Source organism: Chiloscyllium plagiosum, unplaced genomic scaffold (genome assembly GCF_037043375.1).
Source record: "Chiloscyllium plagiosum isolate Xiang-an unplaced genomic scaffold, Cpla_swu_hap1 HiC_scaffold_10, whole genome shotgun sequence".
In the NCBI taxonomy this organism is placed as follows: Eukaryota; Metazoa; Chordata; class Chondrichthyes; order Orectolobiformes; family Hemiscylliidae; genus Chiloscyllium; species Chiloscyllium plagiosum.
In genome coordinates, this window is record NW_028270148.1 from 43,679,017 (window position 1) to 43,694,460 (window position 15,444).

A 15,444-nucleotide genomic window follows, 5' to 3' on the forward strand; every position below is an offset into this window, starting at 1 on the left:
ACCAACAGTCATGTGATTGGTTCTCAGGCAGCTGAACAGCTTGGGGTTGTGAGCAAGAGAGCGAGAAGCCTTCAGACTTCCACCAGCTCAGGAGCTCTCTTTGTTTTCTGCCATAAATAAGCCTGAAGAAAATCATTTTATTTTTTCCTTCAATAGTGGCTGTAAGCTGTGACTTTTAGAAGTTAAAGATATTTTGTAAGTGTGAATCAATCAGCTGTGCCTCCTACAAATAAGTGAAAGCCTCTGAAGAAGGAAGATCAAGAATCTGCATTCTGACCAGCACAAGAAACATAAGAATCATTTCAGCAATCCTGTGAACTGTATTCAATGAATTGCCATCCCAGTCTTAGTGTCCATCCTTAATACTCATGGTTTCTTTCCTGTCTGTTGACATGCATGTATAAGAGGTAGCTAATATAGGGATTAGAGTTTAAATTAATGGAGTTATATGGCAAGTGTTCATAATTGTTTACCTGTCGCTAGAGTCTAATGAGTTTTGATATATAATAATTTTTGTTAAGTACAGAAACCTGCAACCAAAAGACAGGTAAATTGAGAAATTCTGTGTACTTTTTAAAATTTTTAACCCATATGATGACTTTGGAAATAGTGGGCTTGATTTCCAGCAAGCAACCCAAGTGGACATGACAATTAGCTGAAAACAAGCAGCAAAAATAAATATAGAATCAGGAAGCATTGAACCAGCTTTAATGTTGTAATCAATTCCAGAGGATCTAATTGTAATTAATTTCTTAACATTTGGGTTTTCAAGAAGTCTGAAATGGAAATCATTCCTGCTCTTTAAATTATGGATTCTGCTGGGCTTATTGAGAGTGAGCTGGGTGGAATTTCCTGGGGTGAGGGAAGGGGTGAGTAATGTAGGAGGTGCAGATGGAAGAATAGGTCAAGTCATGTCAGGGATGCTGAGGGATGAACATTGTCAGGATATGGGAAGGGGAGTGAACAGTTGGCTGTATAAGTAATGTCACGGTAGAGTGAGCAGTCTTAGGAGAATGGAGGCAAATTTAGCATTGTCAGGGATTGTGCAAAGTTGGGAGCAGGTGAGCAGCGGCAGGAGGGTGGGAGAGTTGGGGTCGCATGGATGAGAAGCATCAAGTGTGTGAGGAAGGGGGAGGCAGTGAGCAGTATTCAGGGTGCAGGAGAATGAACAGTGTCAGCAATGACAAGGTTGACAGATATGGAGATCATATGTCAAGTACATTAAAAATAATGTTGTTAAACTAAGGCAGATCTGAAGAAACATGCCTTAGTTCATAATGTGTAAACAGATGTGACATCACAGGAATTCCCTCCTGGCTCATTGCTCTGATGACTCGATTTGGCAGTCCTGGGAAGGTCCTAAGATTCTAGCATGAAAAGTTAAAATTGTAGTTGCAACTGCAGTCAGCAGTGTATGCTGACATGCCATCGCTGAACATAAGGTCTGTGCCTTTGTTTCTCTTATCTCTTTCTTCTTTAATTTCATTTGTCACCACAATATTCATTCCGATTTCTATACATAATTCAACTCTAATTTAAACTTTTTGTTTCAGACTTTGAGTAGTTTAGTGATGGTTCTTCAAGCTGATTGTTTGAAAAGCCTGGCTGATTCGTGCCATGCTCTCAAACTTCAACATCCCCATAGAGGACATTGTGTTGCATGAGACCTGGACAGCAGCTGGTAGCAAGGTGACTGGATAACACCATTTCTTTGCTACTGCTTGGTAACCCAGGTCACAGCATAACCTATGCTGGTACTTCAGTGCTTTAGAATTGAGTTCTGGATTGTCTGTTGTACCTTAAGAGGTCAAAGTAGGCATGAAAGATCCCAAGGAATTGTTTAAGACAAACATGCATAATGTTCCCTGCTTTCATTACAACAGTTTCCTGAGACTACTAACAGTAAGTATTCCTCCCTCAGTCAACTACAATAATAACATTCAAATGAAGCTGGCCATTTATTTTGTTGTTGTTTATACAGTCATGTTGCATAAAAAGGTTGCCCCATTTGTTTACTTGAAGTTCACCACTGCACTGTTGTGTGGGGAATTTCTTAATGATGCACTAAGGTGTTGTATAAATGTAAAATCAGACTCCAAAATGTAAGACACGTAGCCCTACTGGGCTCACCAACTCCCTACTGGGCTCACCAGCAAAATTATGTGTGGTGATCTAGCATTCCTAGGTTTCTCACAAAATAAAAAATGCATGTAGAATTAGGACTTGGAAATGTTTGTAATTTATAGAAATGTTGTGACTTTATCTTTTGACATCTATGGAGTGGCGAAACTAATGCATAATTATGTAACTAATCAAAATCTCATTTTGTACCACTTCTGACTTTCTTTTCTCTGTACCTAAATAGAGAAGAAAATTAGTGATTTTTACTTACACCTGAACCAAGGTTTAGGATATTTGCATGTACAATAGGGGACTTGTTCCTGCTTGAGATCCTAGCACCATTATTCGTTGCATTCGGGGAACCCAATTTGTCAGATCGTCTTCAACAAAAGAGATGAGTTACTTGCAAATTAATGCGGAGTTTGGAGCAGGAGGAGTATTTCATCCAATCAAATGGACCCATGTTCCTTTGATTCCAAGGTCCTTGATCTTCAGGCTTACTTAGTCCTCAATCTTCCTGCTATAGAACCTAAGGTTCTCAACCTGTAGGGCAGTCAGGCTTGGCTAGTGATCACCCTCCCTCTCCCACAGTACTGAGGATTATAGTGGTGAATTCTCTTGCATAGGGCTTGAATCCACAATTTTTTTAACTCAAGGTGAGTGTGTTACTACTGAGTCAAGGTTGATATTTTTGATCATAGTTGATATTTGTATATACATGCATTTGGTTGCAGTGCCCATAGTATCAGAGCAGTAATTTTATTTTATTTCATTCTCTTCCAGTATCTCCAGAAGCAGTTGGGTTCCTCTCTGCTGTTGGGGTGATTGTCATTCTTATGATCCTTCTCTTCCTATATATCAACAAAAGACTGTGCATTGAGAATATAGGAGAGTTTCCGTGCCTTGATACAGAATACAGGGCCAATAAAGATTTACAAGACAATACCCGTAAGTGGTTTATTTTAGATTTTAACCATTTTAGTTTTGTGCAAGTAGAAAATATTTATTGTGTTTGAAAATGACTAACATGAGCAAACTGAACCTGATTTCTTTAACTAAATTTCTTTACAATACAAAGCTGTTAGAAATACAAATTTCCTTTTTTTTTCTACAATGACAGACTTTAAATTTCAGTTGTGACATTCTTTTGAATTCAGATGTTCATTTAAAAATATAATTGAAAATCTAGGGATTATTTGTATTCTATTTAATTGTTCAATATAATTGAAGATAACTTTAATTATATCATAATAGCGAATCATAATTTGCTGGGTGTTCATGTTCTCCAAATAATTTCCTCTTTATAACTTAACAAGCACTACACCTAATAGTATTGTATAATTGCTTCATGGATACTTCCATTTTACATGACTCTATTTGTAATCTAAGAAACAAATACTCAAGAACATTCAATCTATAGATTCCCGAATACCCAAGGGAACTGAAAGTGGTGCTTTGGGAGGTGTGCAGTTGCTGGTGAGGTGGAAGAATTGTAGGAAAAGAAGGGGGAAGGCAATGAGTGCTAATTTCCCCAGTGGTAACCCAATGTGTATACAAATTATGGGGTAAAGTGCCTGATTTCCTATATGTGAAGTCAGCAGGTAAGGTTCCCTGCCCATAATACAAAGATAAGAACATTTGGTCCTCATGCTAGTATGGTGACACTAAAGTGCCTATCTGTGGCACCTCAAGATTGACATTCAGGCTGGTTGAAAATCCCAGTTTTATGTATTGATTTATAAGCTCACATTTCCTGTTTATTTCTTCAAAAACTACTTACTCTTAAATCCAAAATAAGGACAATGCACCAACAGCTCATGTTTTTAGGCTAATTGTTGAAAATTTGTACATTGATGTTTATTAGATATGCATATAATAATGAATTTTAATGCCTTTTGTATTTATTTACTAACAGAGGTAAGCTGAAAAGGATGACCAATTTGGCACATTAACCAGTTGCACATTGCATCTGAAGGGGGTTTTGCTTTCTTGGGGTTAAAAAGACTGCTTGCTTAAATGTCGTTTTTCAAGAGTTTTCAACAAAGCTTGAATTTTCCATCAGTGTCCTCTTTAGTCGAACAGCTTAGCAGTGTTGTAGAGGGCTTGAGTGATGCAGTTGGGCAGGCTGGTTATAGTGTGGCTGATTCAGTCACAGAGCAGGTAACACAAATCCTAAATGGCTTGCGTACAGAAGATGAATCTTCTGAAGTTTGTACAGACAATAATGTAGCATCTCCAAGTATCAGCTCAGAAGCTGAAATAAAGAAGCTGTCTGCTGAAGCTGGAGAAGAAACAAGAAGCTGCGCAACAAACAATAACTCGGGCGAGTCGCAAGATGATGCGAGGTACGTTGTGTCAGAAACTACAAAAGAAAAAAGGCAGAATTGGTTGCAACATCAATCTCCAGTTTGTAGTTTAACAAGTGATGTTTCTGCAGAGACAAGTACAAGGGATTTGAATTATAAACAAGTGGAAAACATTTCCTCTCTAGAATACACAGATATCTCTGGTACTATGGGACAAAAAGAAGCACAGCAGCACAAAACATCACTAAGTCATTTCAGAGAATCAGAGAAGTTAAAACTCACAGAAGTCAAGAAAAGCCCACAGCAGAAACAAGAGAATTGTGAAGGTGTAGATAATTATACTATTTCAGGTTGCAACAGTGCTGCACAAGAACCTCAAATGATAAATGAAGAGAATAAAAAGTTCAAATGCATGTTATCTGATGTAGATTTGAAGAAGTCCAATTATGAAGTTAATAATCTCCCTTTGCAAGACAAAAGGAACAAATCAAGTAAATCTAGCAAATATAGTACTGACGACATAAGTAGTCAAATTAACAACAATGAATATGTAGCTAATGATAAACAGGAAGAGGAAGTACCTAAAAAGGGAAAAAGGAAATCATCAATACTTGATATTGGATATAATAAAACAACTAATCAAACTACTGTAGCACTGGATGCGGAAAGGCAAAAAAAAGATAACGAAAGGAAAAAGTTAACCCGCTGGCTACTACATGGTGCAAAGAAGTCAGCAATTAATAAACCCGATAATTCAGAAAAATGGACCAAAAATCTCGAGGGAATCATTTCAAATGATGATAAACACTCAGATCATAAAAATGAGTTTCAAAGACAAGAAGTGGACAAAAAAGGAGAAAATGAAGCCTCTTGTACCAAAATATCAGAAAAAAGTGGAAAAGTCAAGAAAGAAAAAAAAGAAAAGAAAACTCTGGACAAAGGTGAGAGCATTTTTCCAACTTGACCTGCTGAAAATTCAGCCTGAACTTTTCTGTCATCAGCACTTTACAAAGATTCAGAACTTTCTAATCTAGCCTTCAGAAACACTATTATATGTCTGACTTGATGTTAGAGAAGTTCTGTATTTGACTTTTTTCCTCTTCTTCAAGGATAACTGAAGTAATATATTTTCCATTGCTGGTTTTGTTATGTCTGAAAATGTCTACAAGAATTTTCAAATGTTATGCATGCAATTAAATCATTTACTGCCTTGAGATTATGTGAGAAGTCTGGGACTTAAAAATTATGTAGAAATAGTTCAGCAGTAAAATAACCACCTCTGAACTAAAATTCAGGTCAGGCAATGCTGCATGTGATCCTTAGTCCTTACTCTGTTCACCAATGCCTGCAAGATCCTGCAATACGTTGCAGTTCTTCAGTTTTAGACAAAAATTGTACTTGTTTTATCTTCCCAGTTTACATTTTATAAAATCACAAGATACGTTCTACTTCAGTGAAAAGATGTGTTGAGTGAGTTACAAAGTTGAAACTCACTGCATTGGACTGTTAGTCAATAAGAATTCAACTGGGGTAGGGAATAAAAAATATTGTACATAATTTTTAAGTTCAGCCATAATATTGTGGCAACAAGAAGTTGGAACTGAGCTAGAGTTGTATTGCCACCTCTATCTCCAGCTACTGAGTGCTATTTGTGATTGGCAAGACCTTAATTGGCCTGGGGGGTACTGCTGGGATGGAGGTAGGCTGATTCTGGAGAGGTCACATTAAAATGCCTGCCTTCATAGGCTTCTGTTCCCAAATCCATTAGTCCAGATGGATATATGACGAACATTGAGGTCTATCAGAGAAGCCTTAACAAGTACTCAGTTCACTTCCCCACTCCTATACCCAACAACCTCTCACCCACCCTCCACTCTGAATGACCTTGCCACAATGAAATTACAGTTTGGGACCTACTGTCTCTTTTACCCCATGGAAAAGTGTTGGAGGGCGGAAATGGAGGCAGGATTTAAGGCTATACTTTTTTTTGTTGTGTAACCTCCATATCGGTCTGTTCCTTCTCAAAGCAAGTTATACAACTTCAAACAGAACATTATGAATGTATTTGCCCAGATGTCTCACAAGACCGAAGCAGTCAAATCACTATGAACACAAGCCAGTACCAATGCAAAGCAATCCCGACTTATTAGGAAACAAGTTACAATAGCTTTTACTACAATTTACTAATCCTGTTCAGCCCCTTAATTTTATAATACTTCCTGAGCCTCTTGTAGATTTGTGCAGCCACTCTTTCTGTTTCAATGGGACTGCAAAGCTGCTTTTTCTTCCTCTCTCTTTCTGGACATTCAGCAGGTCTCTGCCTTTGGCCATGCTGGTCTCCTCAGAAGTTCGAAGAGAGTCCAAGAGATTTCTTTGCAGGTGAACCATGTCTTTATACCTTTTTGGGTGGTTTTCTGAAACTTTCTATAGTTCTGGCCAATCAGGGAGACAGATTTAACGGTTTGAAACATTTTTAATCATTAGGATGGCCTGCTACTGTTTGTTTCTTTCTGTAGCAGGACCCAATGCCATTCTGTCTGGGTCCTTCTTAAATTGGTTGATAAGCTGTTTGGAGTATGTCTGTCCAGGATAACTGTTGCCTTTATGTTATGCAAATATCATTATCACCTGACTGCTGTGTTTGCACTGTGTCTGGTGGGTGGGTTTTGTGACTTCAGAGTTTTACTTGGCAATTTCTCCAGCATCCCTTGCTGTTTGACCAAGTTAGCAATCTATCTGTGTTTTAGCAGCCATGCAGCTGCTATATTTGGGATGGCCCATGTATTTTGATTGTTAGGTGATTGGCACGATGCCAGAGCTTAGAGGGTTAGAGAAGAACTTGGATGGAAATATTATGTGATGGTAGTGGTCCTGATCACCTGATTGGAGACTGGGATGCGCAAACCTCTGCTTGGCTGGATGGTCCCTATTGGTTTAATGGCTGTAGGCAGCTGTATATTCCCAACAGTGCCACCATACGCAATGGCTACTGCTGGCAGGGAGTCACCAACGAAGAGAGGATCCTTTTGCCAGATATGCAGATGCCTTCAAGGCTTAGCAGAGGTTGGGATTTGGCAAATCAGTGATGAGGGGAACATGGAATGAGGCAAGGAGACTGCATGGTTGGGGTTCTCTTTTGGGAACAGGTTGTCCAAACTGGAAGGGCCCAATTTACCTCCTCACTTACACAAAGGGCATTAGGTGGTCGGTGGTGAAATACCAGCAGCAGCAGGAAGAGGCTCTTAGGTGGCCATTATTATGATTATGCCTCCCACCATCTGCCTGCCTACTTCCAGGAGGGTCATAAAATTCCATTCTTGGTGTGAAAGGGGTGAATCCAGTTGTTGATGTATACGTAGAAACAAGATGGTACGTAAAACTAAGATTGTGTGGGTCCGCAGAGAGAAATTGATTAACTGGATTTTAAATGCATGTGTAAAACCTCAAGTAATCTCTGTACTACTAACTGAGCCAAGTTGGTAGAGGGTGAAACAGATCAAATAATTAAATGAGCAGTTCAAAGAGTGCTATTGGAAGGTGTTTCAATTCATGGTGTAACATTTGATTATCTACTATCTGCTCTTTTGATTATCTTAGAAAAGTTCTTTTAATCTGGTTTTATGTTCCTAATATTTTATATCACTATCTTTCTATTTGTTCCTTTCTTGTATTAACTTTTTGTTTGCTCTTTCCTGCTTTCTAAAAATCTTCCAGTCCTCAAATTCACTACTGTTATTTGCAATGTAATAAGTAATGTTGAGTCTTCTTTTATTGGAATGTATTTGTGTCAAAATTTGAATGTTTCTCACCGTTTATATATGGCTATTTCAGTCTGTTTACCCAAACTGTCTTAACCAGTTCTCCCTCCTCATACCTGCATAATTGTCTTTTGGTTAAGTTTAAAATTCTTAATTTAGACTCAGATTTTGTGTCAAAATTGATATGGAATTAAATAATGTTATGATAATTTTCTCCCAGAAAATCATTTACTATTCCATAATTAGTTATTACTATCTCATTACACAATGCTCTACAATATATGTATTCCTAGTTGGTTCCAAAATGTATCGACCTCGGAAACTGTTGTGAAAGCATTCTCCAAACCCATCTTCCACACTGCCTTTTTCAATATAATTTACCAGTTTATATGAATATTAAAGACCCTAATTTTATCACAATGCCTTTGTTACAAACTATGCTAAGTACACTGGTTATAACTATTCACACCAATGTTTTCTGACCATTGTTACTCTTGATCTTTAGCCATTCTGATTTTACTTCCAGATCTTCTAAGCCAATCTTCCCTTCTTACAACTGTCCTTATTTCATCTTTTACTTTCATGATCCCCCTCCTAATTTTCTATTCTGCCTGTCTGTTGAAATATTGGATAGCCTGAAATATTTATTTCCCAAACCCAATCAGCTAGTAGTCATGGGCTGGATTTTCAAAGCTTGTTTGTGAATCCAACCCTGACTGAATTCCAGGTTCTAACTCCACACCCGAACTGCATCAGTCTTGTCATGCTACTTTTAAATTTGCATTATTTGATTGGTCAGCTGGTGAGCTCGGCATCCAATGCAAGGCACCACGTCACTCCGAGAAGGCAGGAACTGCCTGCCTGGAAACAGAAGAAAAGGAAAGCAGTAATCTGGAGGCTGCTGTTATCTTGCAGGGAGAGAATACAGCTCAAATAAGGTGGTACAAAGTGATCATTGGTGATAATTTGACATAAAGTTATTGACATGCTGGTTGTTGACTGCTCTAATTTCAGAAAAATACACAGGTGAAAATAAACCTCTCTCCCAGTTCCCAAACATCTCTGTTACATTCTAAAATTCTCTACTTTGTTCAGCATTGCCTGGAAAGAAGACTGAAAATCCCACTCCGTTTCTGATAGGCCCTTTAACACGTTGCTTAAATAACTTTAACAATCATTTACTGGTAGCAAGAAGGTTTCTCATTCTTTCCCTCTTGCAAGCCCTTTCAAAATTCCAAGCTGCCCTTGACTTGGCAGGATCAAATGTCTTCCTCTGGAAATGCAATTTTTGAAACTCATGCACCCATTTTCATCTCCATTGACAATTAAAAATATTGCCCCATATTTCTGTAATGGTGATTAGATTAAACCCATTTATCTGAATTTGTGTTGCTAGTGTGCCTAGAGTATAATAAATGCCTCACATATTCTGATAAAGAGAATTTTAAAAAAAATATTCTTTGTATGTTCTTCTGGTAATATGTTACTTACCACTACTTTACTTTTATGTTTGTTGATGCATTGGTATATTGCCAAAATTAGACATTGCAGTATTCAGTGCATTTTGAGAATGAACATTGCAAATCTCTCAATGTTTTTGATTTATCAAAGTGTACCTAACATAGAGCAGGTTTTAATGTAAATTGGGAAGATAAACCCCAGGGTTTGGTCAAAAACCCAAGGTCTGTAGCTTATTGTCTTGCCTGACACCAATGAACTGAGTATACTTGAGGACTGCTTCTAATGTTCTTGGACCTGAATGACTCAGAAATTGTGACTTTACTGTTGGACAAGTTCGACATAATTTTTAAGTTCAGCTATTAATTTTATCTGCTAATACACATGTTTGTCCCTTCCTGTCTCGCTGTGCTTACCTTTTCTCAAATCACTACAATTCTTTTTCTCTTCAGATTTCTAAATTTGCCTTCACCTGACCCCTCCATATCATTCCCCAATTTTTGTTTAAAGCCCTAACCACAGCCTGAATTATATAAAGAGTGAGTCTTTAAACACATTATTTTTGTGTCTCTTTTCATAGTAGAAGAACTAAATTACATACAAGGAGTAGAGAATAAGCAGGGGAGTAATAAAAATTTATGAACTTTAAATATCTAATACCAGCAATGATTAAGTGTTCGAGGGTCTACTGAAAGCTGGCAAATGTATTGGAGCTGGGGTTCTAAAAGAGGCATCTAGAGAGATATTGGATGCATTAATTATTATTTTCCAAACTAGAGGAAAACAGTAATATAGGAATGGCAGGTCAGTTAGCTTGACATCAGGAAAATGCTGCATTTTATTACTAATCACGTATTAACAAGGAGCTTAGAAAATCATAGTTGGTTAAGCATAGTTTTAGGAAAGGAAAATCACATTTGACCTTTTATTTTTGTAGATGTATATCAAGGTAGATAAAAGTAAATGAATAGATGTGGTATAAATGGCTTTCCAAATTTTTTGGAGTGTTGTGGTCCTCTCCCCTGTGTCTGGATTTGGTGTTTTCAGCAACTGGGTGTGCAGAGTAACGTGTTGGATTCAAGTGGTTAGAGGGGAGGGCTAAAAGGTGATAGGATGTTTTTGGTGGGACCCACAAAGAAGTTCCCTTTATGTACTGACACTGTCCCATGAAGCTGAAGCTGCACGGCAACCCATATGATGTGAAGCTTCCCCTGCTGTAAGCAAAATTTTTGTGGTGGTGAGATTAGGACCTTACATTGCCATTAATTGGTCAGGATTTCAAAAGGCTGAAGGGCAGCTTGGTGCCCCCCCTGTAAATTTTAGGTGGATGAGGAGGGGCATGTAGTTGGTGTGAAAGCCACTCACTGGATTTTACATGTTTTAAAGCCCACAAGCAAAGGGGTGTAAAATCCAATACAAAGAGTAATGGTTTAAGGACAAAAGGGGAGAGAAAAGGGCCCCTCAAAGATCAGCAAGGCAGCCTTTGTGTAGAGCCGCAGAAAATGGGGGAGATACTAAATGAGTATTTTGCATCAGTATTTACTGTGGAAAAAGATATGGAAGGTATAGATTGTAGGGAAATAGATGGTGACATCTTGCAAAATGTCCACATTACAGAGGAGGAAGTGCTGGATTGACTTGAAACACATAAAAGTGGATAAATCCCCAGGACCTGATCAGGTGTACCCTAGAACTCTGTGGGAAGCTAGAGAAGTGATTGCTGGGCCTCTAGCTAAGATAATTGTATCATCGATTGTCACAGGTGAGATGCCAGAAGACTGGAGGTTGGCTAACATCGTGCCACTGTTTAAGAAGGGTGGTAAGGGAACAAGCCAGGGAACTATAGACGGTAAGCCTGATGTCGGTGCTGGGCAAGTTGTTGGAGGGAATCCTGAGGGGCAGGATGTACATGTACAGGAAAGGCAAGGACTGATTAGAGATAGTCAACATGGCTTTGTGCGTGGGAAATCATGTCTCACAAACTTGATTGAGTTTTTTGAGGAAGTAACAAAGAGGATTGATGAGGGCAGAGTGGTAGATGTGATCTATATGGACTTCAGTAAGGCGTTTGACACGGAATACAGGGAGAACTAGCCGTTTGGATACAGAACTGGCTCAAAGGTGGAAGACAGAGGGTGGTGGTGGAGGGTTTTTATTTCAGGCTGGAGGCCTGTGACCAGTGGAGTGCAGAAGTTGGGAGGTCATATTGCGGCTGTACAGGACATTGATTAGGCCACTGTTGGAATATTGCATCTATCAAAAAGATGTTGTGAAACTTGAAAGGGTTCAGAAAAGATTTACAAGGATGCTGCCAGGGTTGGAGGATTTGAGCTATAGGGTGAGGCTGAACAGGCTGGGGCTGTTTTCTCTGGAGCATCGGAGGCTGAGGGGTGACCTTATAGAGGCTTGTAAAATTGTGATGGGCATGAATAGGGTAAATAGGCAAAGTTTTTTCCCTGGGGTGGGGGAGTCCAGAACTAGAGAGCATAGGTTTAGGGTGAGAGGGGAAAGATATAAGAGAGACCTATGGGGCAACAGAGAGTGGTATGTGTATGGAATGAGATGCCAGAGAACGTGGTGGAGGCTGGTACAATTGCAACATTTAAGGGGCATTTGGATGGGTATATGAATAGGAAGGGTTTGGAGGGATATGGGCCGGGTGCTAGCAGGTGGGAGTAGATTAGATTGGGATATCTGGTCGGCATGGACAGGTTGGACATCTCTATGACTCTGTGATAATATATTGGCAAGGATGGAATATTGTTTAATGGACAAGCAGTGGAAAGTGGTAAGGAGCAGACAACTTTCAAACTGCCAGACTATAATTGATGGAATGTAACAAGGATCATTGCAGTGGCCTCAACAATTTAGAGTATATCAATAACATAGACAAAGAAGTACAGAATAACGGATAGCATTGTTGCTGATAACAAAATTTGGTGGGGAATTAAGATGTGAGGAGGATACTATGGCTGTAAAGAGACATAGATAAGTCAACTCAGTCAACAACAAAGTGGTAAATGGAGTTCAATTTGGGAAAATGTTAAAATATTCACTTTGATAATAAGAATAGAAAAATATAACTTTTTTTAAAAGGCATGAAACTTTTAAATTTTTATATTCAAAGACTTTGGTGTACCCCAATGAGGAACAGTAACTTAGCACTCAAGTACAACAAATAATTAAGAGGTGAATGGCATGGTGACCAATATTGCTCAGGGATTTAAATGCGAAAATAAAGAAGACAATGATAAAGGATTTCTTGACACCACAGCTGAAATGTTGAGTATGATTCATATCTAACATAAGATAAACTTGCTTTGAAGTTGGCTCAATGAATGTTCATTAGAATGATTCTGGAGATGAAAGGTTTGATTCTATGATGAAAGGTTGAGTAAATTGGATTTGTACTCTCTATAATTAGGAGAATGTGAGGAGATCTTATTAAAACATATAAGATTCTGAAGGGTCTTGACAAGATAGACACTGAAATGTAGTTTGACAATCTTGAACAATAGAGTACAATCTCAGGATAAAGGCTCAATTGTTTATGTTTGAGATGGGGAGAAATTCTTTACTCAGAGGATCATGAATCTTTGGAATTATCTACTCCAGAGGTTGGTTGATTCTCCATCCCTGAATTCATTGAAGGCTGGAATAGATTTAGATAACTTCAGTACAAATAGTGAGCAGGGAAATGAATGAGGTAAAAGATTAGTCATATTGTATTGAATGGAGCAGGTGTTGGAGGAGCTGCGTGATCTAAACCTTCTTCTTTTTGTACCTTCTAATGGAAAACCCATTTTATAAATTACAAATATCTGCGAAATATCTATTGTACCTATAGGTGGCAATGTTAGAGATTTATATAATATTTAGTGCAAAGGCTTCTACTATGTTTTAACATTGAAACTCCCTTCACAGCTTTATTGACCAAGTGTAGATTTTACACAGTACAATTGTAATCTTTTGCCAATCTGCTCTTTTTGATGAGAATAATTATGATTTAAAACACTATTTCCTGATCATTCCAGAACAAAAACTGCTTATGCCAATTATTGAAATAACATTTTCTGTTATCAAATGAAATGGTAGATAATGTGTTGTAATATTCTTCTTTGGTTGGTGTGTTTTTTGTTACTGTATCACTGGATCAGTGGTGGAGGAATGGCTAAATACAATACACACGAATAAAAGAATTGGACTGTGAGAGGAGACGCATTGGAAACTTTTCTAATATTGATATTAGAATATGACATTTTTTCATAATGGTTCAATTTTTGCATTATATTATAAATGTATATAGTTACATACTCAATTTGAGCAGAAATTAAATTAGGATGATTGGTTTGTAGCTGATGGCTGCTCTTAACAGTTTGACATCTTTTGGATATAAATGGAATGATTGAATTGGATGATTCTATGTGAGCTCTTAATTTACAATTAGTAGCTTACATAATAAGCAGCTATTTGTATCTGTCTGAATTTGATTTAATCAACACTTAGTGGTGAGAAAGATGGTTTTTCGTGCCACGTGGAAATATGCACTGAATATGTGGCCTGTTATATGCAATAATTATGTGGATTTGTTTTTCTAATATTTTGCTTTTGTGCCCCTGATATTATAAACCATAATCTTGCTAGAAAGGTAGGAAAATTATCTGGATCAGAAAGTTTGTTAATATGTCTGGTCCTCCCCGAAGCTTGCTGCTCATCTCCTCATAGTTCACTCTTTCAATCCAACCAGGCTATCATCATTTTGACTTTTCCTTCTCAAGTGAATCAACACAGGTTTCAGGAAGAGTATTTTGATTTTCCTCCAGTACTCTATAACCTCCTGATCTGAACATTGACTTCAACAGTTGCAACTTCAGTGGTCTGTCTCATTTTTCTTTCAGTTTTATGAGCTCTACCTCTTGTGTTTTGCTCATGTTTGTCCTCTTAAGTTTTTTCTTAGCCATTGAAATGTATTTGAATATCCTCCAGCAATCTTCAGTCCTTTCTGGTTTGTTTTAAGAAGATAATTCACTGGTTAATAAATACATTTATTGACATAATTATATTTTAACATATTTTCTGTTTTTTAGCCTTGTTCTTATTTAAGTCTCACTAAAGGGTACATCTATCTTGCCTTTCAAATTCTGATGAAGAATTTTATCTCAAATGTAACCTTTCCTTTGTCTTTTCAGATCTCTGTGCATATCTATAATTGTGTTTATATTTCAGACATATTGCTTTTTGTAGTTCCTTTTGTCTATTAGCACTATTTGTGATAAACTTTTACAGTGATTTAAAAAACTTTCTGAGATGATTCCCTCAACCTTTTTCATTCTCTTCTGTGGAAAACATTTGCCTGTTTTCTCCATTCTATCAGATAATATTGGTGATCTATCTTGTAATTTATGTTTAGAACTAAATTCATTTTCATTAAAGGCAACCAGGAGAAGGGTGAAATTTGATACAGAGAAGGTTCATATAAATCTGCTTGCACAGGTGACCACTCACGGAGAGACTGCAGGAGAAAATGAGGACTGCAGATGCTGGAGATCAGAGTCACGAGTGTGGTGGTGGAAAAGCACAGCAGGTCAGGCAGCATCCGAGAAGTAAGAGAATCGATGTTTCGGGCATAAGCTCTTCGTCAGGAATTCATGATGAAGTACTTATGCTGGAAACGTTGACTCTCCCGCTCCTCGGATGCTACCTGACCTGCTGTGCTTTTTCTGGCATCACACTCAGAGACTGTCTAATGTTAGTCCTGAATTGCAATGGTCAAATGTCACAGTTATTATTTGTAATTCATT

General features: G+C 37.9%; 1 protein-coding gene across 5 annotated transcripts in view; it reads left to right on the top strand.

The window, feature by feature from the left end:
• The window catches only part of LOC122552794 (synaptotagmin-14), a 229,584-nt gene that overhangs the window by 57,210 nt on the left and 156,930 nt on the right, over window positions 1-15,444 (top strand). For 3 of the 5 annotated variants that reach the window (XM_043695732.2, XM_043695733.2, XM_087991305.1), the window contains one exon: window positions 2,905-3,069. In XM_043695732.2, the coding sequence (XP_043551667.1) occupies window positions 2,905-3,069 (165 nt within the window). Of the gene's footprint in view, window positions 1-2,904; window positions 3,070-4,036; window positions 5,369-15,444 lie in introns of those variants that run through there. The other 2 variants (XM_087991303.1, XM_087991304.1) reach the window with 1 other exon arrangement.